Genomic DNA, 27,329 nt, shown 5'->3' on the forward strand with positions numbered 1-27,329 from the left:
AACTGTAAAATTTTAAATCTTTAATTTCTTTGTTTTTGCTTCCAAAATGAATGCAGATATATTTCTGTCTATCTGTATATCTGTACATACTGGGAAGAATGGGGAAGGGGAATCTGGGTGTCTGAAATCATGAAGGGCCCTGCTGGGAGGGAGCCACGTTGGGGCTTGGAGTGTGGTAGGACTAGCCCTCCCTGATTGGCAGAGAGAGATGTGAGGGGAGGGAGGGCAGGTGTTTCTCATGCAGTCACTGCCTTCCCAGGCATTTGGGATTTGAGGGGAGGGATGTGGGGAAGAATGAGGTCCACTGAGGTCCTCCCCTACCACACTTGGCTGATGGATTATTGCTGTTGTCCTGGTAGAGGGAAGGGAAGTAGGAGAGGAGGGGGTTTGGATCGCCCAGCCCCTCCCAGGTGGTGGGGGCAGCCCGAGTGTTAGCAGCAGTTTGGGGTCATCACTGCGGACCTTGTGGGGAGAAAGATGGGGGTCATTCTGTCCCTCCCCTCTCCTGGAAGGGGAGTGGATGTCAGAAGAGGCCATGGGCACCGGATATGGAGAGGCCAACCCAGGGGTGGGGAATCCTCCCCACTTCCCAATCCTCCAGCGGCTGACCCTGTTGAGCAACGGTCACTTGTTAGCAGTGGCTCCCAGCTCCCTGGGGGTTCCCTGGGCCTGTGTGCCTGCTGATGCCCATCTCACCCCAGGTGCTCTCTGGGGGCCTTAGTTGCGCTGGTTTGTCAGCTCCTGTGAGATGAACTTTCGAAGGCGCTCCAAGTACTGGCTATAGAGCTCGATGTCGTTGTGCCCAGCACCCTCCACCCAGAGTGGCTCCACGGCTTTGGGGCAGCGCTCATACAGCGCCAGTCCGTGTGAGAAGTCAATCACCTCGTCCTCAGTGCCATGGATTATCAGCACAGGCGACGTGATCTTGGAGACCTTCTCAATGCTGTGGGGAGGGGGACAGAGGGGTCAGGCTCCATGTCCCCATCATACAGACCATCCCACCACCCCATTCTGTACCTAGACTGGGGAACTAGAGCACTGTGGGGGGAAGGGGTCTCCCTTCTTAACCTCTCCCACCCCTGCCCCCTAAGGGAACTGTCTTTTGCCCTTTCGGTAGCAGAAATGATGTTAAGGTAACAGATGTGCTGGGAGAAATGAGGGGATTCTAGAGACCCTAGAAGTCAACGAGTCCAATGCTCTTAATAGGCAGGTGAGGAAAAATGAAGCCCAGGTCCTCTGACTCCCAATCCAGCATGCTTCCCCCTGACCTACATGGGCTCACCTCATCTGCCCCACCCCATACCCTGCATGAAATAAGGAGGAAAAGGACGGGGTTGGAGGTCTGCTGAGCTATGGGGTCACATACTAGCTGTGTGACCCTGGGCAGTTCATTTCTCTCAGATCTCAAGTTTCCCCATCTATAAAATGGGCATTGTACTTGTATTGCCTACCGCACACTAGATATATTCATGTGCTATAGAGGCATGAGCTGCTACAGTGACTTTTCAGCTGGACATAAGGGCCCAGTGAGGCTGTCAAGCTCAGGGTCATGTAGCTCCTAAGCAGCAAAACTGGGACCTGAACCTTGGTCTAGGACTCCAATATGCTAGGCTGGTCTCATCAGTTCATTTTTTTTTTTGGGGGGGGGGAGGTGGAGTCTGGTTTAGTCACTAGGTAAAAACACCACTACCCCATCCTTCCAAAGAGAGCTCCAGATTTCCAGCAAGGAATCAGACTGGGATGTCGAGACCCTGAGCTGGAATCAGGCTGGGCTTGGGGGAATTATTCCCAGATGTCTATGGGCCATCAAAGGATGAGGGGATGCCAGCAGGACCTTCCTCTGCTTGTTAGGGCTATGGCCATTCCCCTGATGCCAGCCTGGCCACCATCCTTTGCATTGCTCACATTACTACAGCACTCTAAGGCTCACAAAGCATCTTCCTGAGGTGTTGGAGCTGGGATTTGACCTAATGTTGACCTCTCTGGGGAAGAAACAGGTTTCCCCCACCCCTGCCCCAGGCGCCCTCTGCTGGGGGAACTCCCTCACTTGGGGAAGGCGTCAAAGCAATAGGTCTTCTTGGTGTCGGGGAAGGCGACCCTCATGCCCGATGTGAGGGGGGAATGAAGCACCACAGCAGCACACTCGTAGCGTGAGGCCAAGTCCACGGTGGGCACTGTTCCGATGCTCTGCCCATACAAGATGATGTTCTCTGGGCTGATGCCATACCTGATGGAGAGGGCAGCTGAGTCATTGGTTGGGCCCAGATCTGCCCTCCCCCAAACATAACAGAAGGACTGTGAGTTGGAAGGAGCCCTAGAAGTTACTGGCTCAAACCTGCTCAGTAGCCAGCTGAGGCTCACAAAGGGAGGCCACCCATGCCGGCTGGATTCTCCCCACCACATCCCACTGGCTTCTCCCCACTTTAAGGATCTGGGCTTTCTTTGGTGTGGGTCCACCAACCATTCATCCCCAGTGTAGATCAGAGCCTCTCTGGGATTAACACAGAACTGTGGAGGCTGGTGTAGCTACCCCAGTAGTGAGTCCCAACGATACAAGGGCATACATGTGTGTGTGCGAGTGCGCACGCGCGCGCACACACACACACACACACACACACACACACACACACGGCCAGCCAGGGAAGCCTTTCAGCTTAGTAAGACTTTCCAGAGCTGGCATCACCCATGAGAGACCATGGTCACCTCCATACTAGGAGGAGGCATCAGAAGAGGATTCTGATAGAAGAATGATACTAACACCAATACCCCTGTTGTTCATAGAGTGTCTTAAGTTTCACATAATACTTTATACCCAGTAAAGAGCCACACAACTACCCTGTGAGAACAAGTATTGGTAACCCTATTATACGTGTGAGGTTAGAGAGGCTAAGGACTTGCCATGGTTACACAGGCAGCCAGAAAGGATTTGAACCCAAATGCCAACTCCCAGCTGACTGCTCCTTCTCCCACTTCCCAATGCCTGGTACATCCTTCCAAAAGCCTAGGTGAGGTGACCTGCTTAAGTCCCACAGCTAGCTTCAGGGCTGCAAGAAATCCAGCTCTTCAGACTCCAAGACCAGTAGTTTTCCCTAGTGTAATGATGACGATGAATTCTTCATATTTTATAATGCTTAAGGTTTACAAATAAACCTTTCCTTACAACCCTATCATTATCACCATTTTACAGATGAGAAAACCAAGGCTCAGGGAGGTTTCCTGATTTGCCTAGTGCCATAACCATGAAATATTAAAGCTGTCTTTCATTCCTTCCTGCCCTGCAAAGGAGCAGTGCGCTAGGCAAAAGGGAAGTGGAAAGTGCCTCATCCAAATCCCTGCTTGGGAGGCAGGGCCTCCTTTTCCTGTGAAATCTTTCAAGGCCAATTCAAATCCTGTTTCTCTGGGAAGCCTTCCCTGACCACTTTCAGTCCACGATGTTCCTGTCTTTCCCTATAGTCCTTTTGATCTGCCAAAGTTGTTAGGGTCCATGGGTGCGTGTAGCCTCCAATGGTTAGTTGTTCATGTATATTTCTGGGCAGAAATTATAGGGAAGAAAATTTCACCTCAACATAAAAAAAAAACTTCCCCATTAAACAGAATAATCAAAAGTAGCAGTGGCTTCCTCCTGAGCCCATCATTCCCCCATCAAAGTGCAGGTTAGACTGCAGTATGTTGGCATCACCCCCAAGATAACTCCAAATTTAACTTTTCTATAAGTAGGTATAATGATTAGTCTGTGAGCTTCTCCAAAGCAGGGCTGTGTCCTATCTGTAGGACCGGGGAGGTGAGGAATAAATACTTTTAGACAGCCGGCCTGATGCGCTCTTTACTGAAAGGAAGTAGTCCTCTTCCAGGATCAGCAGGCGAAGATAGCGTCATCCCAGCTGGGGTGGACAATGTGGTTTCACTGTGACCCAGCCTCCCTTCCAAGGATCTCAAAGCCCTTGAAGAAGGTCTGGAAAACTCCTGCGATTAGGCAGCTGGGGTGGGAGAAATCAATTTCTGTCCCCACCAAATACAAGGAGTGGTCTGCTATCTTTAACAGTTACACGTACCAAATTGTAGTCATGGGACTTGAGTTCAAGCCTTGGCTCTGTCACTGACTGTGTGACCTTGCCTAAGTCCTTTTCCCTGTGTAGGTATTGGTTTTCTCAACAACAAAATGAGGTCAACACCACTTACTTTGTCAGCCTTGAAGCAATGCCCTAGGGATCAAATTCAGTAATGAATCTGGCCACACTTTGTACCAATTCCAATGTGAAGGATGCTCATTACGTGGAGGGCAGTAATGAGATAATGGGAAAAACATGGCACTTGTAGATGACCAGCCTTCAAGGGCCAGCTCCCCTAATTACCGGCTGTGTGTTGCAGGCAGGGCACTCAACCTCTTTGGCCTTGGTTACCTCCCTTACAAAATGGAGGCCATAAAACTTGTGCTGCCTACCTGCAGTCATTTATTGTAAGGGAAGTACTTTGTAATAAAGGTCCATAACAACCATGAACATTTATGGTCACAATCAACTCTAGGGCCTGTGCTGTTGCTCGAGCTTCTGTTCTGTCTCTCAAGACCCTGAGGAGGCCTGCCAGAGATGAAGGAAGTGAGCCTCTCCTAGGACCCCTCCTCTCAATTCCCCAAAGAGAAAGGTCGGAGGCTGGGCAAAAGGAAAGGAAGAGGCAAGAAGGGGGGAAAAGACTAAAGACCCATTCAGAAGATGAACCGCCCAGGCTAGGCCCACCTGCTGCCCACCGTGGATGGAATGCCCAGGTCACCTCTTCCTGGGTGACTGAGTCAGCTCCCAGCTGCAGGTGTGGCCTGCTGGCACCACTCTCACAGCCTTCATATACACCCCCATAACTACAACAGCCTTAAGGGGAACTTCTGCTGACGGTGGTGGTGGTGAGCTGGTGCCTAGGAACAGTGCCCAGCAGGTTTCCTTGGCAACAGTGGACTTGCCAGCCTCCCCCACCCTAGTCCACCCTCAGGCTCCACTACCAGCTGCTGCTTCTCACCCCCCTGCCCCCTTGGGTCCTGGGAGCAAGTGGAACCGGTTGGGGCAGGGGTACTTCCAGGCTTCAAGTTGGGTGCTGAAGAAGGGCAGGGCACTGGGTATGTTCCTGCTGGAAGCTGGGCCCAGGAAGGAGAGATTGGAAGGGGGAGGGGCCAGAGAGAGGAAGCGATCTGGAATCCTTAAAGGAGCCAATGGGAAAAGCAGGAGCCTGACTTGCTCAGGTTCTCCCACTCCCCTCCCCACCCCACCCTGCCCCCAGGCCAGGAGATCCAGTCTAACTGAGAGCAAGGAGGGATCCTAGAGCCCACCCAATCCAGACTGAGCCAGAAAATGAGGTCCAGAGGAACCTGCCAAGGTCCTACAGCTAGTAGGTGGCCCAGAGGGGCCTGAACCCAGACCTCCCAAACTCAACCAAGGCAATCTTCCTACCATGCTGCCTCCCTCAACAGCCAAGGCCAGGTCTCCTTGGTAAAGCCTGCACAGGGAAGCCAGTACAATGGGTTTAAAGGCAGAGGTCCTGGGTTCAAATCCCAGTCCTCCCATTTACAACCTGGGTGACCCTGTAAAATGGAGGGGCTGAACTGGATAGCCTTCCAGAGTCCTTCCAACTCCAGATCTGGGTTCATCTACAGCAGAGATTCCCAAACTTATTTGGCCTACTGCCCCCCCTTAAAAAAATTACTCAGCACCCCGCTGGAAATCTATTTTCTTTAACCCTTTAAAGGCTTTTTTGAAATCTGCATCATTAAAAAAAAAAAGTCCTCCCCCCAATCATTCCAGTGTCCCCCAGGGGCAGTTATCACCCACTTTGGGAACCTAGACCCTAGACTGTGAACAAACAACCTGAAGATGCTCCCCATGGGGAGGGAGAGGCGTGACTCTGGTGGCCATCAAGCAGTAGCCTCTTCACAGGAGGGTCAGCTGCCGCCCCTCTGCTAGCCCTGCCTAGGCACTTGGAAACCGGCCTTTCCTGCAAGGATTCCATTAAACATTGTAGTACAGTAAAGATAGAGGGAGAAAACTGGAAGGGAAGCCCCTTCCAGGTTCAAATCCTGGCCTTGCTGATTACATGTGTAATTAGGGCAGGTTACTTCCCTAGGGGCCTCAGTTTCCTGCTTTGAATAAGAATGAGGGAGTTGGACCATATACACGTAAGTCCTTACGATGCTAATAAAAATAACGGGAGAGACCACGCACTGATAGGCTGAGTTTTGAGGTCTGCAAAGTGCATCACCTCACCTGAGCCTCACAGCAGCTCTGTGAGGTAGAACCTCAGCTATCATCCATTATTCCCATTTTATGGGGCCCTCCCACTAGGCCCACCCAAGGCAGCATCCCTCTCCAGTGTCCTTCCAAGTGGGACCTTCTCTCAGTGAGGGGAGCTGCCCACCCTCCCAAGTCAGCCCATTCCACATAGGGGCAGCTCTCACTGGAGGCCAGCTGGCCTCTTTTCAGCTTCTAAGCTATTGTTCCCTCCTCTGACAAACAGCCTCCAAATCCTCGAAGGCAGCCATGTCATTCGGGGTAAGTGTAAACACCCCCTGCTCCTTCAACAGATCTGCACTCAAGGCCATTCACCTTTCTGTGGCATATTGATCCTCTTCCTCAAATGTGGTGCTCAGAAGTGATCCCAGTGCTCCAGGATGTGGCTTGACAGGGGGCCAAGGGGACCATGAGCTCCCTGCTCCTAGCCCCCCGGTCTCTCCGAAGACAGTCCAAGGCTGCATTAATGCTCTTGGCTGCTCATATTCAGCTCAGAGTCCCCTAAAATCTGCACGCTGTCTTCAGATGAAGCACAGCCTAGTCAAGCCCCTCCTCCATTGTATACAATAAAAAGGTGACTTTTTGAACCCAAGTAAAAGACTTTATTGTTATCTCTGGGCTACATCTTGTGTAATTCCACCCACTGTCCTGGCTTGTCAGGATCACCTGACTGTGTCATGCAGGGTGCTCACTGCCCCTCCCAGATCTTGTCACCCACAAATATGATGAGTATGCCATCCATGCTCTTATCTAAGGACTGATGAAACTGTTCAACACCACAGGGCTAAGAACAGATGAGAAGCCTCATCTCAACTGCCCTTCAGACTGACTTCAGACCTCAGCCAATTCAAAACCCATCTGACTGCTCCCTCACCTGGTCTGCATCTCTCATCTTTTCCAAGAGAAGAGCCTAAGAGGCTCTGTCCAATGCCCTGCTCGATTTCCCCTAAGTCTGATCTCTCTCATTCCCCTGATCAACCAGTTTGGGGACCAGTGAAAAAGGAATAAAGTTAGTCAGGTATCATATCATGACCCTGTTTATCAACCTTCCTCTCACCACCAGGAGCCACACCCACTAGGACCTCCAGAGACCCTGCCCCCAACCTGAGTCTGGGAATTCAGCTGCTCCATTTATAAATGGGAGGCTAAGAGAAATGCCCCTTCAAGCCCTCTAGCTGGCCAGTCACAGCCTAAGAGCTAGCCCAGCTACACATCCCAGTGGAACACCAGAACCTAGCTGGCACAGGCATCTCATTAACTGTCCCACCACTAAATGTACAATCCTAAAGCCACCATTTTCTTTTTCTTTCTTTTTTTTTTGCTTTTTGGAGGGGGAAGGTAAGGCAATTGGGGTTAAGTGACTTGCCCAAGGTCACATGGCTAGTTTTTTTGTGTTAAATGTCTGAGGCTGGATATGAACTCAGGTCCTCCTTACTCCAGGGCTGGTGCTCTATTCACTGAGCCACCTAGCCACCATTTTCTACCATTTATTTGAAGAATAATAAACATTACCATTGCTACTGGGAAGAGCATAGCAAACCACTTCCCTATGGCTCTACACCTAATTTCTATGAGTCTAGGTCACAAGCTGCCTTATCTGGCCCCAGTCTTTTGTTTCCTCCAAGTCAGACTGGAGCCTCCAGGGTCCCTAACCATCTCTTCTACTGGGCCAGCCAAAGCTGATTTTATTTTACCCCTTCTCCTCACCTGCTCTATTTGGCCAAACAGTCCCATGTCCTGTTTAATCTAAGGGACATCCCATTTCCAGCTTCTGCTGGGGATGGCCACAATGCCTAGAATGCCTTCCTCTACCTCTTGGAACTCCTAGAATTTCAGGCTCTTCAGTTCAAGGGCTACTTCCTTCAAGGGACCTCTCCTGCTTCCTCCAATTGAGGGTAGACTCTTCACCCCATCAACATATATTTATATGTATGTGCATGTATATAAACATGAAGAGAGATAGAGATCTCCTTCATTTCCTTATCTGTGAACAAGTTAGAGCCTTCTAGTAAAATGTAAGTTTCTTGAAGACAAGGACTGTCTCCTTGAATTTTTATTTTCCTGGAACACAGTAGGTACCTAGTAACTGCTTATTAAATGACTGATGAAACCATTCTCGTTCTCTGTGATAATAGATTTTCTTTCCTGGATGTCCATTAGCCACATTTTTAATATGGTTAATATATTTAATTTAATAATATATTCTAGAGTTTTTCCAGAAACCAAAGGCAACCAGGAAATCAGGCTTTCTGGCCTACAGTTTGCAAACTCTAGTCTCTTTTTTGAAAATGGAAACAGTATCTGTCCTTCTCCAAACCTGAAGTACCTCTCCCTCTCTCTACAATATAAAGTAGTATATACACAACACAGATTTAATATGCATTGTCAGAGTTCAGAAGGAGGAGGACACAATATAAGCTGGGATGCATGGAGGAGGGAGAACTTGGGCCCAACTTGAGGTCAGGCAGGGTTTGGAAGAAGACGGGATGGAGAAAGCATTACTGGACAATGGAACACAGGAAAGGGCGTGGGGGTCAAGATGATCCTGGTGATTAAGGGAGACAGTGAGGCCAGCATGGCTAGGTAGAGCATAGGGGGTGGGAAGCAGTACCCATCAATCTGGGGTCAGGAGAATGCCACAATGGGTTAAATGCCAAGAGGTCTTAAGGGTGGAGAGAGAAAGGATAAACAGCAGCAGAGTGTAATAAAAAAAAATAACTATATTTTGAATCACAAGACCTGAGTTCAAATCTAAAGTCAGCTAGCTGCTACGTGTTAGGCAAATCACTAAACTTGCTCCTTGGTTCCTTGAAAACAGCTCCTCTGACTGACTCTGCAAGCTGAGAGTCAGTGTCCCAGTGGTGTTCCTGGCTCTGCTCAGCCATCTGCAGATGGTGGGTGCCCTCTTCTTCCTGCCACCCCAGAGGGGGATTCTCCTTCCCAGGGGCTCCCATCATGCACACACTTACCTGGTCCGAAGGGCCTGCCAAGCAGCATCAATGTCAGCATAGAGATTCTTCTCTGAGGGTTTTCCTGAGCTCACCCCGTAGCCTGAGTAGTCATAAGAGAAGATGTTGCAGTTGATACGGGTGCCCAGGCCAATGTAGAAACTGCTCATCTGGCCCAAGTCCACTGCATTGCCATGGGAGAACAGAACTGTGAACCTGTAGGGGATGAGAAGAGGGGAAGGTGAATGCTGGTCACTGCAGGCTCCTCCCTTTTGGAGAGGCACCGGCCTGCAGCAAAGCAGATCTGCCACCCACCTAACCTCAAAGCCTCCAAAACCTAAAAGCAAAGACATCTTCACTTTCTCTGGAGGCTACTCTTCCCCCTCAGCACTTTCAGCTCTTAAGGGATCCCAAAGAGAAATCAGCAACTTAAAAGGCTGGGCAGAGAGGAAACACCCCTAGGCAAGCCCAAGGAGTGGGCTGGTAGTCAGGAAGGAGCTGGCCCAGACAGACACACTTCTCACATCCAGATGCCCGCTGCTTATCAGCATAAACAACTCCAATCTGTAGGCCACCTCCAGGTGTAAAAATCTCACTTTCCTGTGAGACAGTACAAGAATCACTATGGCTTGGGAGGTTGTTACATGACTGCTCACATTCCCATGGCCAGGAAGTGGCAGAGCTGGGATCAGAAGGCAGGTCCCACCAGCGAGTTACTCAGGCATGGATCCTCTGTGCATGTGCACATTTACACGCACATGGACACATATGACTGAGCTACATACTGCTGGCCCAAACCTATCTACTGCCTTCTCTCACTGGTGCCCATGAGCTTCCTGCCAGCTCCCCCTCCATGCTGCCAATTCAGTTCCACCAACACTGATTCAGCACCAACCATAAGAAAGGGAAGGAAGATGCCCAGTGAGTCTGTGACTCCCCAGAAGGTGCCAGTGCCCTATCTGGGACCCAGTGTTCTTCCCCGTGTCTTGTTTCTTCTGTTCCCAATCAGGCTGGACTCTTTCTCTGGCTCCTGGGGTCGAAGCCAACTGGCTAGGACTAATGCTGGGGGCAGGTCTAACGGGATGGGAGGGCTGCAAGGATTCCAGCATCACTGCAGCCTGTAAAGGGGCCTACAATACCTGGGTTCAGGGCAGCTGTGGGAGGGGTGTGACGGGCATCCACAGACCTCCCTGCTAAGTGTATAAAGCCATCCCGCCAAGCGGGAATACGTGGTGGGTAGAGTACTAGGGTCAGAAGGGAGGAGAGACGCCTGGCTCTGGTCTTGGTTTGGCCAATGACCCTGGAAGGTTGGTTCACCTCGCAAAGCCTTAGTTTGCTCCACTATTAAAAAGGGAATATGTGCACTACTATTGGTATGTGACTTTACAAGAGTTATAAAAAACTGCACAGATGTGTCCTGTTGTCTCCAAGCTTCCAGCCTTTCCATGTCGCAGCACAGCCGCCAAATGATCTTTCGAAGGCATGGTTCTGACTGTGTCACTCCTTTGCTCAAGAACTTCGGGTGGCTCCCTATGCCTGTAAGACCAGCCCTAACCCCTTGGCTTGGAATATAAGGACCCCTACAATGTATTTCTCCCCTCTTTACCCAGCCAGCATTCCAGCCCAACACGATGCTCCCTATCAGCTGTTCCCTGACCTCATCCCTTCCTTTTCCCCCCTCCATGCAGCCCCAAAGGCCTCATATGCCTAGGACACCATCTCCCTCTACTGCTACCTGGTAAAGCCTCCCTGTTCTTTGAAGGCTCAGTTAAGGGGCTGTCTCTTTCACAAAACCTTTCTACTGCCCCCAGCAAAAGTGATCTCTCTCCTTATATTTCCTTAGAATCATTTTATCTGTATTTCTCTTCTACCCCTATCATAGTCCCCCTCATAAGGACAGGTCTGGCACTGTGAGATCATTGCTATAGTCAATTTTGCACCTTAGTGTCTCAGAGAGCTACCTGGAGCCCTGAGTGATTAATCAAATGAATGCACCAGGGTCTCCCAGCCAGCATGTGCCACACTCAGGCCTTCATTGCTGGCTCTCTGGTCACACTGCATCTCTTCAACCTTGTATTACACCTATTTTTCACCCTATTAGAGTGTGAGTCCTCTACATAAAAGGCCCTGAACAAAAGCCTTCAATCTGTTGACAGTGGAAGGCTTTGGCAAAATAGAAAGTGCTTTAAAAATTACCAGTAATCACCAAGAACTTCCCAGCCTTGAACTTGGGCACCTAGCCTTAGCTCCCCCACTAACTACTGTAACCCCTTCATTTGAGCTATAAGAAGGTAAATGATTTGCCCAAGCCTCTCCGTTCCCTGACCAGGCTCCATCGCCACAGAGTAGTACACATACACAATGCAAACCAACTATGGGCCCCCAGGGCGTCCCTTTCCCCCTAGAAAGCCCACAGAGCAGATTCCCCCAACACTGGCCACACCATTAAGTACCAAAGGGGGTAACAATGTCTGAAGGACCACTGGGAAAAGGGTGGAGAGGAATAACAGAGAAAGGCCACCAGAGTCCCAATACTGAAGAAACCAATGCCTTGGATGAATGACACATATCTTTTATTAATAGAAACACTTACTAATGCTATGCTCAATCGGTGCCCCCATCACAGGGCCAGGCCAGATGCCACTTGTCAAGTCCTCCTCACACCTCACAAGCTTCTGACCAGAAAAGCAGGTGCCCAGGCCTTTCTGGGCATCCTCATCCTGGCTTGGATAATTGTTAGCCATAAGTCTCAGTTTCTTCACCTGTAGAGCAGGATAACCCTACCTGCATTACCCACACTTCACAGGGCTGTTGTTAGGAAAAGACTTTAGAGAAATGTGAGTTACTTTACCACACATTTTCAAACTGAGTGTTTTAAAACACACACACACACACACACACACACCTCTTTAACGAGGGTTTAAAAAGCAGAAGAAACCAGCTCCATGGAAACCCCAAATGGCTAGAAAAGGACCCAAAGCCACTCTTGGCACAGAGAGGCTGCCAGGCTTCCTCAAGGACACTTACCTGGCCCCTGGCACACAGCGGACGTACATACAGGAAATGCGGTTCCCCCGACTGCTCTTGGTAAAGAAGACCTCAGTTGTGTCTAGATCACGCTGTGTATACTGGAAGTCGGCTCGCTCCGTCAGGTGCAATTTCCAGCGACCCAGGGCCCCCCCAGAACCCCGCCCTGGGGTGGAGCCCCCTCCACTGGAACCAGGCTCAGGCTCGGCCACAAGGGAGTAGGTAGGCTCTGGAGGCAGGAAGGCCAATTTGGCTGCGATTCGGCCAGGACAGGGTGGGCAGCAGAAGAGGCAGCAGAGTTCGCTGATGGATAGGCCGTTCATGGCGGACAGGGAGTCACGCTTACGTGAGGGAGGACCCCAGATCCAAGGCTATGCTGCCCAAAGCTCTGGGGATACAATGTCTTCAAAGCAGAATTTGCTTTTTATTTTTTGTTTTCCAAAACACAAGTGGGAAAGACTGTGCTGTGCTTCCCCTTAGCCTCCACCCTGCACAAAGTACCTGTTAGGAGAGCTGGACAGGGAACCATTGTGGTCCGAGCCCAGCCATAAGGGGCACCCGGGCCATTCTCCTCCAAGCTCCGGCTAGGGAAGGCCTGCGGTGTAAAGGAGGAAGAGAAGAGGCTATGAGAACAGTATCCAAAAAGACCCACCATACTGCTCAAAAGCCTAACCCAGGGAAAAGCAAGAGTTCATTGGCTTCTGCCTCCCACCCTGGTGGTGATGGCAGGACTTTAAAGGAATCTGGAGGCATTCACCATCCACACAAGGATACTATGGGAAATTCGGGGGAAGGAAAGCAGGAAGGTATGACCTGGCATGCAGGAATAGGGGTAAGAATGAATCTGTGGGGGACTTTGACTGGTTAGGAGCATTAAGAACAGAGGCTTTAGAGCTAGAAGGAGCCTTATGCCAGAAGGGGAAGCTGAATTCCAAAGAGAAGTGATTGGCTAGAGATCACAAAGACAATTAAGTGGCAAAGAGGGGATTTGAACCCAGGTCCTTTGACTGTATATCCACTACTTGGGATGCTCTCCCCCCCCCCCCCCCCCCTGAGCAGCAGTAAGCGGTAGTGTGGAAACTGCTGGGAGGGGGGGCTCTGAGCCAGGGGAACTGCATCACACCCTCCTGTCTGGCTTTCCAAACCAAGCAATGCCTGTTGTTCATAGACCCTCCCAAGTGCCCATAAAATGATCAGCACAAAGGGAGGGCTTCTCATAGAGAGAGTAAGAGTGTCTGGGGCCAACAGATATATCTGTTGCATTACCTGACAGAGATATTCACCGCAGTCCCCTGATGCTATACCCTTCACAATACAAACATGCACACCCCTCATTCCCACACATCTATATCCTTGCAAACACATGCTCACAATTGCACACAGACATAATTTCTCAAATGCACAGGAAAACACTGACATAGATTTCTCTTCCACATGTGTCTCTCTCATATGTATGCACTGCATCCACACACACAATGTGCATTTCCTTCTCATGCACACACACCAAAAACACTGATTACTTTTCCTCATACAATCTGCCATGCAGATTGCAAAAAGCTCCTGCTCCCAGGCAGTCTCATACCTAGAATATCTTCTCTCTCTCCCCCTCTCCCTCTCTCTGTCTCTGTCTGTCTCTCTCTCTCTCTCACACACACACACACACAGAAGTGCAAACACAGGGCCTCTCTCCCACACATATATAGTTGCCCACCACCTCCTCCTCACCACACACATTCTGTAACACTTCACATGATGTACACAAATCTCACAGGTTGTATACGTATCTCACCCACATACTACACATACCATACATTATACCTCTTATCTATTCTGGTCCAGGGTTCATGCATACTGTGAACTGCACTTCTTAGTCAGACACAGAGATCACTCACTCACACACACACACACACACACACACACACACACACACACACCCATTGGACACACCTGCCTCTCCTGTACTCTATATCTCCCACACAGTTATATACTGTCATCCACATGATGTCATTCAGCCTTTTTCGTGTCACATAGCCCCCATCACCCATGAAGTCTCTCCCACAATCCCCTTCTTCTCACTCTCTCTCTCCCAATTACACACAATCTCTCTCAAGCAGGGTCTCCCAGCCACACACTCACTCTCAGTGTCTCACAATCATATACAACTTGCTGTCCAGTTTTACACTCTCAATCACACACACTGGTTCCTATAGTCTATCTCTTACACAGAGTAATTGGCACAGTTTCCTTAAACAACTTCCCTATGCATGCACCATCCCACAGTATGTCTGTCCCATGCCCAGTGTTGTACACATGCTGCATATCACATATGTTGTATGCTGCACAGCCTGGCACACAAGCTCCCTGAGTCTACTGCACAACACCCCAGGATCTGTACACAAGGCTGCATGCAAGCAGTGAGTGTCACACACACCCTGGGTCTGTCAGTCTTACCCGAAGAGTCTGTTCGCACAATAAATGTTGCCCAGTGCGTGATATATACCGTGTCTCTCTCACACACACACACACACACATACACACAGTTATTCACGCTGTCGTGCACAGTTCCCTGTACCACACACCCCAACTCTCTGACATACACAGGATTGTACACAATGTCTCACTGTCTTATTTACAGTGTCACACACAGCAATGTATTGATTGTTACAGCATGAGTGTCCCACACAGTGTTCACCCCACATCATCTTGTGATGTTCACAGGGCCACACAAATGCAGCATCTTCTTTCAAGGCTCCCTATCTAGAAGCACTGTGCTAACTTAGGTTGGAGATACAGAGGAAGGCACAAAACAGTCCCTGCCCTCAAAGAGTTTACATTCCAATAGGGAACACAACATGCAAATAAAGACCTTGTACAAACAGCTAGGCAAGTACAAGCTATCTAGGGAGCAGATGGAAAGCCATCTCGGAGAGGAAGGCACCTGGGAAACCAAAGGGCAGAGGCGAGGGGCGGCGGAGGACAGGCAGTCCAGCCCCTGGAGCACCATCTGGAGCCCAGACTGCCCCATTTCTCCGGGATCCTGGGGCAGCTGGGGGTGGCTCGAGAAGCAGCACCATTTCTGTCACACAGGCAATGTCCTGGTCACAGTTGGTGTCTCGCCCCCCACGGGGCTGCACACATGCAGTCTCACACACAAAGTCACACAAGCAGCGCATCATCATACGCAGTGACTCTCCAAGCCCTGTCTTGTCCCGCAAGGAGCCTGTCACCAGCGCTGCCCTACACACCCTGTGATACACCCTGCCAGGATTGGCCTCCAGGCCAGCTGGGCAGTAAGCACTTATTATGCGCCTACTGGGTGTCAGACGCTAAGCGCAGGAGAGCCAGGGAGGGGCCCCGGGTCCGTGAGTGTCCCACCTCGCCCTTTCGCCAGGACACATGGGAGGGGGTCCTGTCCCGTCCCCCCGCCCCCGTCTGTCAGCGTCTCACACTCCCACTCCGCGCGTGTTCCCGGGGCCGCAGGGCCGTCCCGGGGCAGTGTCCGCGGCCTGGTCTCGCCCCCCCCCCGGCCCAGGAAACCGTCAGGTCCAGCCCGGCCCGGTCCCCCCTCCCCAGCCTTTTGCCTTATCCTCCCCCCCGCCCGCCTCCCCCCTCTGGACCGTTGTGGGGAGAAGGGGAGGGGAGGGAGGGGGCGCCCCCCAGGCTCGGCCGCACTCACCGCTCCGGGCCGCCGCCGCCGCCCCCGCCGCGCCCCCCGGCCCCGCGCTCCATGCCCGGCCTGGCCCCGATCCCGCCCCCGGCCCGCTCCGCTAGGCTCCAAGATCCAGCGGCTCTCGCCTCGTCCTCACGGCTCCGGCGGATGTGGAGGTGAGGAGGAGCCGCCGCTTCCCCGCCCGACCCCCCCCACCCCCTCCCCCCAGGAAGTGACGTCGAGGGGCGGGGCATTGGAGGGAGGAGGGCGGGGCGGGGCCAGAAAGGGAGGTGGGGAGGGGAGGAAACCGAGAGGAGGAAGGAGAGAGGGAAGAGGGAGTGGGGAGGGGATCATTGAGGAGGAGCTCTGATGGGGGGGAGGGAAGGAGACATTAGAGAAAAAAAAGAAGAGGGGGTCATAAGGGAAAAAGGGAGTCAGAGGGGAGGGGGAGGGGGAGGGGCCAGGAGAGAGGACAAGGAAGGAAAGAGGGAAGGAGTCACTAGAGAAAGAGAAAAGAGGAGGGGGCGTAAGAGGGGACAGGGAAAGAGAGGAAGGGTCCGCGGGGAGGCGGAAAGAGAGGAAGGAGGGGAGGATGTCCCAAGGGAGAGGACTGAGGAGGGTGGAGGGAGTCTCTAGAGAAAAGAGGAGAGGGATCAGAAGGGAGAGAGTGGAAGAGGAAGGGAGGGAGAAGGAGGTCCCTTGAGAAACAGGGGAGAAGAGGGGTCAAAGGATAGAAGAGGAAGGAGGGAAGAAATCAATGGAGAGAGGAAAAAAAGAGAGGAGGGGAAGCCGTACAAGGTCTCTGAAGAGGGAAAAAAGGGGAAGGAAGTGGGAGTTAGGGGGCTGGGGAGTAAGAGGACAAGTGGGGGGGAGGGGGGCGGGAGGAGAAAAGGCAGCAGGAAGGCTATCTGAGGACCTGGCGGGAGAGCAGGGGCTTTCAATGGAAGATAGTAGGGAAGAAGACAAAGGAGGGGAGGAGAGAGAGGATAAGAGGGAAAGAAGTCAGAGGACAAGGGGGGGGACAAGAAGAGGCCAATGGGGAGGGAAAGGGTCAGAGAGAAAGAAGGGTCAGGCAGAAGTCAGATTAAATGGCTTCAGAGAGCTCCCTTCAGCTCTAGAGATCCATTCACCCCTCTTTCAGTCCTTCATTTATTTCATCATCTTGACAGACACATTCTTAAGCCCAGGCCTGGTCCAGAGCCTGAAAGAGTTCACAAGTTACAGGGTGCTCACCATAAAAGAGCCCGAATATTCATTATTAGGCCATAGGATATAGTTAGAAGGAGCCAGACAAATCAGAAGTAGACTCCTCACCCCCACCCCCACTGCCACTTAAATCCATTCAGCAACCCCCATATATGACCTCTCCCTTCCCTTCCTAAGCTGCTTCTCTCCTCCCAACTTTTCCACTTGTCCCTTCCTCCACTGACTCCTCTCTCCTCGATTCTCCAGGGACCCAACCCAGATTTAGAATCATACAAGTTTAGAGAAACTGCAAGAGATCTTAGAAACCATTCAGTTCAATCCTCCTCAATTTACAGAAGAGGAAACTGAGGTCCAGATAAAGGTGAGTCAAAAGGGAAGCCAGGTCTATCACCCAGGCATAAAATGCCAGCTTCATGGGCAGACCCCTAACACCCTAGTCTGAGTGGACCCCTGATTGAGATCTTTATCTTTGAGGAGAATACCCACAATGATGAGATCACTAAACGGACAGAAGATGGATTTACAGAGCACTCAGCTAGATGCAAAGATCAAAACAAAACTGTCCCTGCCCTCAAGGTGGTTCAGCTCTCCTGGGGATGATACAACCTGAACACAGGTAGGTAAATACAGAGTATAAACAAGTGTACAAAGTCATTTTAAGACTAAGGAAACTTCAACAGTGGGAGAGGAGGTGGGTGGGAGTATAGTAGAGGATAAAGAAACTGGCCTCATAGCCCAGAAGACAGAGGTTCAAGTCCTGTCTCTCACACACTGGCTGTGAGACCGTGGACAAGTCATTTAACTTAGCTAGGCCAATGGTATCAACTCAAGTAGAAGTGGGGCCACTAAAGAGGATATAGGATCCCTGTGGGTCATGTTTTGACTTAGAAAAGTACATATTAACTTTTAGGTCTTACTGTATTTTTTTTTTTGGTTGCTAAATATTTCCCAGTTACAGTTTACTGGCTTTCTGGATGCATTCAGAAGGGACTGTTGTATCCGCAACCTTGGTGTTGACACCCCCTTTCCCCCCAGGCACCTGTAATGGGAATGTAAATTTGTAAGATCTTCCCTGCCCCTAGGCTAAAGTGCACCTGGAGCCTGGGGTGGGAGGCTTGTTTTTCAGTAGATACTTCTTGATTGGCCAGTGAGTCAATAAGGTTGTTACATTCTCTAAGCCAGGAGAAGGCTATATAAGCCCTGATGTGTAGCTTTGTTTTGGGGCTCACTTTGAGAAGTGTTCTGTGATTTGATCTGGATTCTGGGAAGCTGTTGTCCAGAGCCCCCCCCCCCCCTTTGAAAAACCCAGATGTTGATTTGGTATGGATGTAATGGTTGGACAGTTTGGAAAGCTGTCTACTTGATCTGTTTCTGTCTTGATAATTCTGCCTGTATACTTTGAAGTTCAGGGTGCTGACCTTTTTCCCCTGAACGAGGTAAACGACATATGTTTGACTGATTAAAGTAAGCTTGTTAACCCATTTTGAGTTGCTTTCCTTTAACAAAGCAGATCGAAGAACCTGTGTTGGCAGCAACCCTGAGGATGCTTGGGGTGCTTGCTGCTACAGCACCTCAAAGAGAAAGTCCTAGTCTGCATTGTCAATGGGAGTTTCTTCATTTGGGAGTTTTCTTTGTCAGTGAAATCCTAGACCCAGCCCCAATATTGGAGATACTGTGCTGGGCTCTGGGGATACCAGGACCTTTTAGGACAGTCCCTTCCTCAAGGAGGAACAAGGGAGACAGCTTGTACACATGTAGGTGTATGTGAAACACATGAAGAAAAGGAGATGGCAAAAGGGATACTGTGCTAAGTGCATAAAGAAAGGACCAGCCAAATGCACTGGAAAACGGAGGCCGCTGGAGGCGGGAGGGATGGGACTTGGCAAGGCTTCCTTTGGAGGTGACTCAAATGTTAGGCCTTAAAGGGGAGGAAGAGCTCTGAGGTTGGAAGGGACATTAAAGACCAGGGAATCCCCTGGAAGCTGGGAGGGGATGGGGCCCTAAGCATGTTCTGAGGCCTTCTGGTATGCTGGGAAAGGAGGAAGGATGAAGGAGGCAAGACTGAAAAGGGAAGCTGGGGCCAGCCTGGAGGCCTGGCGTCCTTGGCTCAAGAGTCTGTGGGCAGTGCATGCCTGTGCCTGAAAGCTTTGTGTGCCAGGCAGAAATGATGCAAACCTCCAAACAGCTCAGCCTCACCATTCACCTGGCAACCAGCTCCTCCCTTGGGAGCACTGGGTTCACTTGTTACTTCCTTCAGTGCAGGGCACATCAAATGAGACAGCAAAGTGGCAGTTGAGGATCAGAGGCAGCCTGATGGGGCAAGGAAAGAGCCCTGGAGGAGGAGGCAGGAGACCTGGGTTCTAGTTCTGGTCCTGAAGCAAGTTGCTGCTTGACCAAAGGCAGGTCCTGCTCTTAGTCTCATTTTCTCCCTTTATAAAATAGTCCTGGCAAAAAGTAAGCACGTTAACAATACTATCAATACAATATAGCTAGTCTGGACTTTAGCACAAGTCAGGCTGCTTACCTTGGGCAAGTCACTTCCCCTTCTCAGAGTCCCAGTTTCCCTATCTGTAAAATGAGGCTGCCCTGCTCCCAGGGTTATTGTGGAGAGGGCAGTTGATGAATTGTAAAGCATTATACAAATAGGAGTCATTGTAATCCCTGACCTGCACTTTTCAGGGATGTTTTATTGATAAAGGACAGCTGGAGACTTTATTTGCTGCGTTTCCAAAGGATTTCTCACTTAGTGGCCCAAGCTCTAGGCAATGAAACTTCTTTTACTTCACTTGGAATATGAGCGCCTTGTGTCTTCAGGGTCATGATAGAATCCTTCTCACCTTGGCACTACCTTCCAGAGGTAGCTCTCTGCTGGCAGATCTTTTAAGAGTCTCAGTGTCTCCGTTTGTCTGATGAAGGGAACTAAACATCTGAGGGACCCTCACTGTTCTATTGTGCAATGATTCTATGCTCCAGATCATTTGAAGCTGGCCTGTAGTTCAAACAGTGCCAGCTGGCCATAGCAAAGGGTGTGGAAGAATTCTTTGCCAATGACTCTCCTTCAACTGGCAGTCAGGCAGTTAATGACTGGTGGGCACAGACCTGGGCACCCCACCCCCTGACTCACAGCAGCATCTCCATTCCCCAGATGAGATTCTGCCCTTCCGAGGTGCCAGCTGGAACCAACCCAGTTTAGCCAGAGTTTCTTCTACCCAAGGTGGGGTTATTGCCACCTTGGAAAGAGGTGGCAATCCCTCAATGCAGAAAGAGGGCATGTGCCCATGGAGACATGCACCAGGACCTATGTCACATCAAGGGATCCCAGCCACACCCTGGAGCACTCACCCTGATGAGTTCTAGTTAGCAGATTATGTCTCAGAATGGAGTAACCTAAGGTCTAATGGACTCACCTAAGGTCATACAGCCAGTAACTAGCAGATCTGGGATTCAAACCCAGATGTTCCGATTGCAGGTTCCAGGTTCTTTCTGTTATACCATACTGTGTCCTTCACCATGACAGGACAGGGTTGGATTAGACTAAGGACCCATCCAGCTTTACAAGTATGTGATTGAGGAGACCGTGTGGTGGAGTGGAGCCCATTCTTTCTTTGCGAATTCCACTGTAGTAGCCTTCCCAAGATCCCACCACCAGGATGCTGGTCCTGCCCTTTGGGATCAAGAAGAACAAGGCATGTGATAGTCCTTTGATTCTCCAGGACGACTGTCCTTTCTCCCTTGAGAGTCTTCTCTTCTCCAGGCTGGAGAGCCCTGGCTTCTTCAGCTGATGCTCATATCATACAGATGCAGGGCAAGCCTTCCCCATCCAGGCTGCCCTTGTACTATTCTGAACTGGGAGGGAAAGAGCAGTGTGGACCAATGAGCAGGGTAAGTTTTATAGAGATGATGATACTTGGGCTCAATCTTGAAGGACTTGCCTTCCAAAGAAGGCTGTGGGAGGGGACCTGGCTCTTCCCTTATGTTCCTCACAAAGCTTATCTCATAGGAGACACGTGATAAACACTTTCTTAATGGAGCCATATTAAAATAGTCATTGAAGACAAAGGTTTTTCATTGCAGTCCTTGAGGCTGGACTTGTTTTTTCCTTTGTTGTGCCCCCAATACTTAGAAAAGTGTCTGACAGGGAGTAGGCATTTACCGAATGCTTTTTTACTGATTAGCAATCCCACAAGAATTGTTTTATGCACCATCTATATGGGAGGGGCTGTTAGGAATAACACAAAACACTCCCTGTCCTTAAACCCACTTAAATCTGTAAGTATACTGGGGAATAGCTGCTTCTTGATTTGCATGTTCTGAAATTCTTAGGAGACTGAACACCCAAGAGCCCTTACTACTAGCAGGGTGACCGTGCTAACCCCTGGCCTGAGGTTCTCTGTTTCTGCTGGGATCCTTCCTACAGTAGTTTGGGGATGGTCCAAGGTGTATGTAGGAGGATAATGAGATCTTAGTGAGACCTAAGGAAGAGATCTTGGCCTGTAGACCTCTGAAGACCCACTGGGCTAACAGCCTCTTGCCCACAGATCAGACAGGCATCTGAAATTTTGTGGAGGCCCTGCCTGGAGAACATCCACCATCTACTCCACTACCCTCAAACTTCAAGGAGGAGGAGGGTCCACAACACATCCTAACCCTGGAGTTCAGTGCCTGAAGATCCTAAGATTATAGCAGCCAAGCATGAGAGTTGTCACTGGGAGGTAATAATGAAGGTTAGAGGGGATGTATGGGCTCAGACCCTGCCCTGTGCTGGCACACTGGGCACCAGTGGCAAGGACCCAGACACCTGATAAACTCTTGTTTTCTTGTAGCCCGCCCACCTGGTGCCGGGCAGACAAAGCCTCCCAGAATCCCCTCTATGGGGATAGAAGGGAGGGAAGGAGAGGCAGGCTGGGCTATACTGCTCCGACATCCCCATCTTTGTCAAAGACCCAGACATTTTCCTAGTCCCTAAGCCAGGTTTCGTCTCATCAGTAACAAAATCCTGTGATGTCATCCTTTCCAATGTCTGATTTCTCCCACTTCATTCTTCCCTATCTTCCTCATAAAGAGTAAGTTTAGGAATTTAGGAATAATCTAGTCCAGCTCTTCCTATAGTTCAAGGACTCCTGAGGTTCCCAAGACCCTTTAAGGTGGGATCTGCAAGGTCAAAACTGTTTTTGTCAAAATAAGTGTCAGTGGTCCGACACCCAGACTTCTATTTCTCTAGCTTCTCCTGTCCAACTGGTCTAAAGTATGATTCCATGACAATATTGTCCTCTTTGTCCTTCCAATGATCTTCATCCAAAAGCTCTTTCCCATGCTTTCCCATCCAGCTTCCAACATCCAACAAAGTCAAAACTAATAATACTAAGACATTTATGTTTCTTAATAGCTAACATGACCCACATATACAAAAGTTCTTTGAGAGGGCCCTCAATAATTTTTAAGAGTATAAAGGGTTCTTGCAAGCAAAAAATTTGAGGATTTCTGATTTAGTCCATTCTCTACCCCTAACTCTTTCAGGTGAAAACAAAACAGTGCAGCAGGGACATAGGAGTCCTTGAACTTGAGATTAGATCCTCTAACTCTAAAATATAGTTCTCTTTCCATTATTCCTCCCTCCCCAAATCCCATTCCCCACCCCCACCTCCATCTGTGGCTCCTCTCAGGCTCCAAGGAGGAGGAAGAGAGCAGAGATGGCTTATGCTATGTTTCCGTCTTTTATTTGCCTGTTTCCTACATGGTCTGCCAAGCACTGGGGTTTCTAGGCTCCCCATTGTGGGAGTGCCTCCCCTCCCCCAGCCCAAGGGGTTTAAAGGGCAGTCATAGGATCATTGGTATAGAGCTAGGAGGGACCTAAGAGGCCAACTAGCCCAACACCTTGATTTCAAGGTAAAGAAATTGAATACTAAGAAAAATTGAGTTGCCTAAGGTCACACAGATTGTAAGTAGCAAAATCTATATTTGAACCCAGGGCCTCTGGCTCTAAACCCAGTGCTCTTTACCACCTCTCCAAATGAATCATTCTCACAGAACCACAGAACTTGACAGTGAGAAGGGAATTTAATTTGGAGGACATTTCATCCAGCCCACATCTAAGCATCCTCTCTGCAGCCTACCAAATAAGAAATTAACCCAACAGTGACATCAGTTCCTCAGTCCTCCTCAGACCCCACCACCATACCAGCCCCTCACCTTTGCAAGCCCAGCAGTTGAAGGCCTCAGCAAGGCACAGGTGCCCCCTGATCCAGGCAGCTCCTTATGGGTTGACAGGGGTAGGGAAAGAGTGAGAGGAACAGATAAAGGGAGGAAGAGGCACTGGTGTGGGGAGGAAGGGCAGGATGTTCTACAGCCACTGGGGATCCTACACCAGGAAATCCTGCCCTAATATTTATCCTCATCTAAGCCCTTTGCCTCTATGTGGTGGAAGGCACCAGGGAATCAGGACAACTGGGTTAGTCTTGGCCCATTCAGTAACTTTGCTATAGGACCTTGGTAAAATGAGGGAGTTGGATGAGGTAATCTTTCAATTCTCTTCCAGTTTAGAGAGCCTAGGCTCCACTTTCTAAGAGCCTGCCTTACTCTTACTTTCCGTGTAGTCAATCCCAGCTCTGCCATTTTGTGTTCTAAGGGCCCTCCCAGATCTGATAACTCCCAGGTCTAGAGTTAAGAGGAACCTTAGAGGCCATCAGATCTACCCCTCTCATTTTACAAATGAGGAGCCCGAGGCTTATAAGAGGGAAAGCAGTTTGCCCCAGCTAGTCATTGCCTAAGGTAAGATTGGCTAGTTCTCTAGCCACTACCCCACTTCCCTGCCTTACTCTGTGTTCCAGGGGCTGTTCTGGCTCTCACCATCTGTGTCCTAATGTCCCTTTCATTTCCAATGTTTTATAAATCCTATAAAGCTTGGAGCTCATGCTTACTCTTTGGTTTTGTTGTTTTTGTTTTTTACTTTTTCCTGAGAATAGGAGCCAAAATCTGCTAGGAAGAAAACCATGGGTGACCAGCTGGTTGTCATCTTCACTGAGACAGCAGATAGTGGGCTTAAGCACAAGGGATACTTAAGTATTCACACATATAAAGGAATTTCTAAACCAGAATGGGTGGCAGGGGAACTTTTATTAGTATTAGCTCCTACCCAGAAGTCTCGGATTAGGTGGAACAGATTTCTTGGATTTCAAAAGGTACTGAAGAAATAAAATGCATGTGTGAGTAAGTATTGTATAGTAATAAGGTAAGCTCATATGAAGGAAATTTGGAAGCTGGGTGGGAAAGCATGGGAAAGAGCTTTTGGATGAAGATCATTGGAAGGACAAAGAGGACAATATTGTCATAGAATCATACTTTAGACCAGTTGGACAGGAGAAGCTAGAGAAATAGAAGTCTGGGCTTCAGACCACTGACACTTATTAAGCACATGCAACGTGCCAGGCACTGTGCTAAGCATTAGGGATACAAAGAGAGGCAGAAAATGATCTCTACTCTCAAGGAGCTCACAGTCTGATGGTGGAGACAATGAGCAAACACTTAGGAACAAATAAGCTATGTATGGGACCAGTTGGAAGTAATCCACAGAGGGAAGGCACTAGATTTAAGAAGGATCCCCAGGAAAGGCTTCTAGAAGAAGGCAGGATTTTAGCTGGCACTTGAGAAAGAAGCCAGGGAAGCCAAAAGATGGAGATGAGAGAGGAGAACATTCTAGGCATGGGAGACAATCCATGAAAATTCCTGGAATTGGAGTTGGAGTGTCTTGTTCAAGCAACAGCCGGGAAGCCAGCCAGGTCACAGGATCACAAGGTACTTCAAATAAAACATAGGTCTGACCATGTCACTCAATAAACTCCAGTGGCTCCCTGTTATCTCCAGGCCCAAATACACACTGTTCTATTTGGCATTTAAAGCCCCTTACCACGCACATTTCCAGGTTTATTGTATTGTATTTCTCCCTTCTTGTACTCTATGGTTTAGCCAAAGTACAGTAGATTTCTTCATATTCCTCATATACAACAGTCTGTCTCCTGTCTCCAAGTTTTTGCACAAAATGTCTCTCATATCTTTTTTTTTAGGGGAAAACCAATTTTAAGAAAGTATAATTATTCTTTTTCTTTTTGTACATATTTTGTGTTTTGTACTACCAATGAAATAATGTATTTGTTGTTCAAGCCACAGTCTCCCAAATCATCCACTACTATTTTCCCCACAACATGCTATCTCTAGAACTCCTCTGAGCCTCAGTTTCCCATCTGGAATTAGGGTGCCAAGTAACATACTAAGAAAATACTATCACCACTGAATATAAAGAATTGCTGTGAGCAAATTGCTTAGAATATTATTTTTTTCTTCTTCCCTCCTTCCTTTTGTCCCTCTTTCTGTCCTCCAAGATGGAAAACAATCTGATATAGGCTATATATGTACAATCATATTAAAAACATTCCACATTAGTCGTGTTGTGAAAGAAGAATCATAACAAAAGGGGAAAAACATGAGAAAGAAAAAAAATAATAAAATAGTATGCTTTGATCTGCATTCAGACTCCATAGTTTTTCTCTGGATGTGGATAGCATTTTCCATCATGAGTCTTTTGGAATTATCTTAGATCATTGTATTGCTAAGAAGATCTAAGTCTATAAAAGTTGGTCATCACACAATGTTGCTGTTACTAAGTACAATGTTCTCCTGATTCTGCTCACTTCACTCAACACCATTTCATTTAAATCTTTCCAGGCTTTTCTGAAACCTGCTGGCTCATAATTTCTTATATAGCACAATAGTATTCCATTACATTCATATACTGTAACTTGTTCAGCCATTCTCCAGTTGATGGGCATCCCCTCAATTTCTAATTCTTTGCCACCATAAAAATGAGCTGCTATAAATATTTTTGTTCATGTAGGTCCTTTTCCCTTATTTAAGATCTCTTTGGAATGCAAGATGTCTCTCATATCTTGAATACTATCCTTCACTGCTGCCTCTTAGAATCCTGTTTCCTTCAAAAGTCAGCACAAACACCACCTCCTGCTTGTGGCCCTTTCTTTTAAAATTTTTATTAAGATCTTTTGTTTTTGCATTCTTTTTTGAAGAGGGCTGTCCCTTGGGCCAAAAAATTAAAAAGAACGGAAAAGATCACTTCAGCAAAACTTAACTATGCATCAACCAAGTGTGACAGTATATGTAGTATTCCATACCCATAATTCCCCACCTCAGTAAAGAAGGGAGAGAGGTACATTTTCTCATTTCTTTCTGGCAGGGGAAGACAAAGGGAAGTGTGGTCAATATAATTACAGAATTCAGTTTCTTATAGTTCTTTCAATGTGCACTGTTGTAGTCATTATGTATATTGTTTTCTTGGTTCTGCTTAATTCATTTTGCATCAGTTGCCTATAAGTCTTCCCATGCTACTTGGGATTCTTCATAGTTATTGTTTCTTATGCAGTAGTATTCCTTTATATCCATGTATCATTATTTATCTAGTCCTTTTCCTGTACTTTACTACCACAAAAAGTGCTGCTATGCTTATTTTGGTATATGGGTCCTTTCTTCCTGCCTTTGATGTTCTTGCTTAGTAGTGTGATCTCTGGGTCAAAAATGGTCAGATCAATTCATATTTCCACCAATGGTTTATTGGTGTGCCTATTTTTTTCCTCAGCCTATTTGATGATTCACATCTTTTGTGATAGTTCCCATTTTGCTGGATGTGAAGTGAAACCCATGAGGCCTTTTCTGATTCTCCCCAATGGGTAGTGCCTCCTCCCACAAAATGATTTTGCACGTATTTTGTAAATGCTGATATATGTACATTCTGTCTTTCTTGATAGGATGTAGGCTCCTTGAGGGTCAAAGTTGTTTAATTTTTGTCTTTGTATCCCACAGTGCCTGGTACACAGCAGGGACTTAATAAATGCACGTCAAAGCATGGCCCCAAAGAAGGGATATAAGAAGATACCACCACCCCATTCCTTTGTAAAGATGGGAGGTATGTAGGGTGCTATACACTGCATACATTTTCAGACATTTTTGATGCATTGATCAGGTTTTGCTGATTTTTTCCTTTTTTGTTTGCAGGGGATGACTCTTTGGGAGGAAGGGATATTGAGAAAAATTTTGGAGATGTAAAAACAATATATTAATAAAATTTCATTGAAAAATTAAAAGCCATTTATAACTTGCTTCCTCTTACCTTTCCAGTCTTCTTAAACCTTACTCCTCACCATACACTCTGTAATGGAATAATTCTGG

The 27,329-nt window shown here is 48.7% G+C and overlaps 1 protein-coding gene and 1 long non-coding RNA gene across 3 annotated transcripts; one reads left to right on the forward strand and one right to left on the reverse strand.

The window, feature by feature from the left end:
• Positions 1-23,377, reverse strand: ABHD17A (abhydrolase domain containing 17A, depalmitoylase). 2 transcript variants are annotated; one of them, XM_069071510.1, is made up of 5 exons: positions 23,289-23,377; positions 12,245-12,839; positions 9,239-9,433; positions 2,048-2,227; positions 1-943 (listed from the first exon to the last, which is right to left on the reverse strand). In XM_069071510.1, the coding sequence occupies exons 2-5, from the start codon at positions 12,565-12,567 to the stop codon at positions 718-720; spliced, it is 924 nt and encodes a 307-aa protein (XP_068927611.1). In that variant the 5' UTR covers positions 12,568-12,839; positions 23,289-23,377; the 3' UTR covers positions 1-717. The 2 variants fall into 2 exon arrangements, with proteins under 2 accessions (XP_068927611.1, XP_068927530.1); XM_069071429.1 differs by lacking the exon at positions 23,289-23,377 and adding an exon at positions 15,921-16,084.
• LOC138148953 (uncharacterized) lies at positions 16,989-27,227 on the forward strand. Its single transcript, XR_011165216.1, has 3 exons — positions 16,989-17,715; positions 26,964-27,066; positions 27,156-27,227. It is a non-coding gene; the product is annotated as an uncharacterized lncRNA (long non-coding RNA).
• Positions 27,228-27,329: the final 102 nt, after the last annotated feature.

Source organism: Petaurus breviceps, unplaced genomic scaffold (assembly GCF_028583685.1).
Source record: "Petaurus breviceps papuanus isolate PSGF00001 unplaced genomic scaffold, PetGlider_PUasm1.0 108, whole genome shotgun sequence".
NCBI lineage: Eukaryota > Metazoa > Chordata > Mammalia > Diprotodontia > Petauridae > Petaurus > Petaurus breviceps.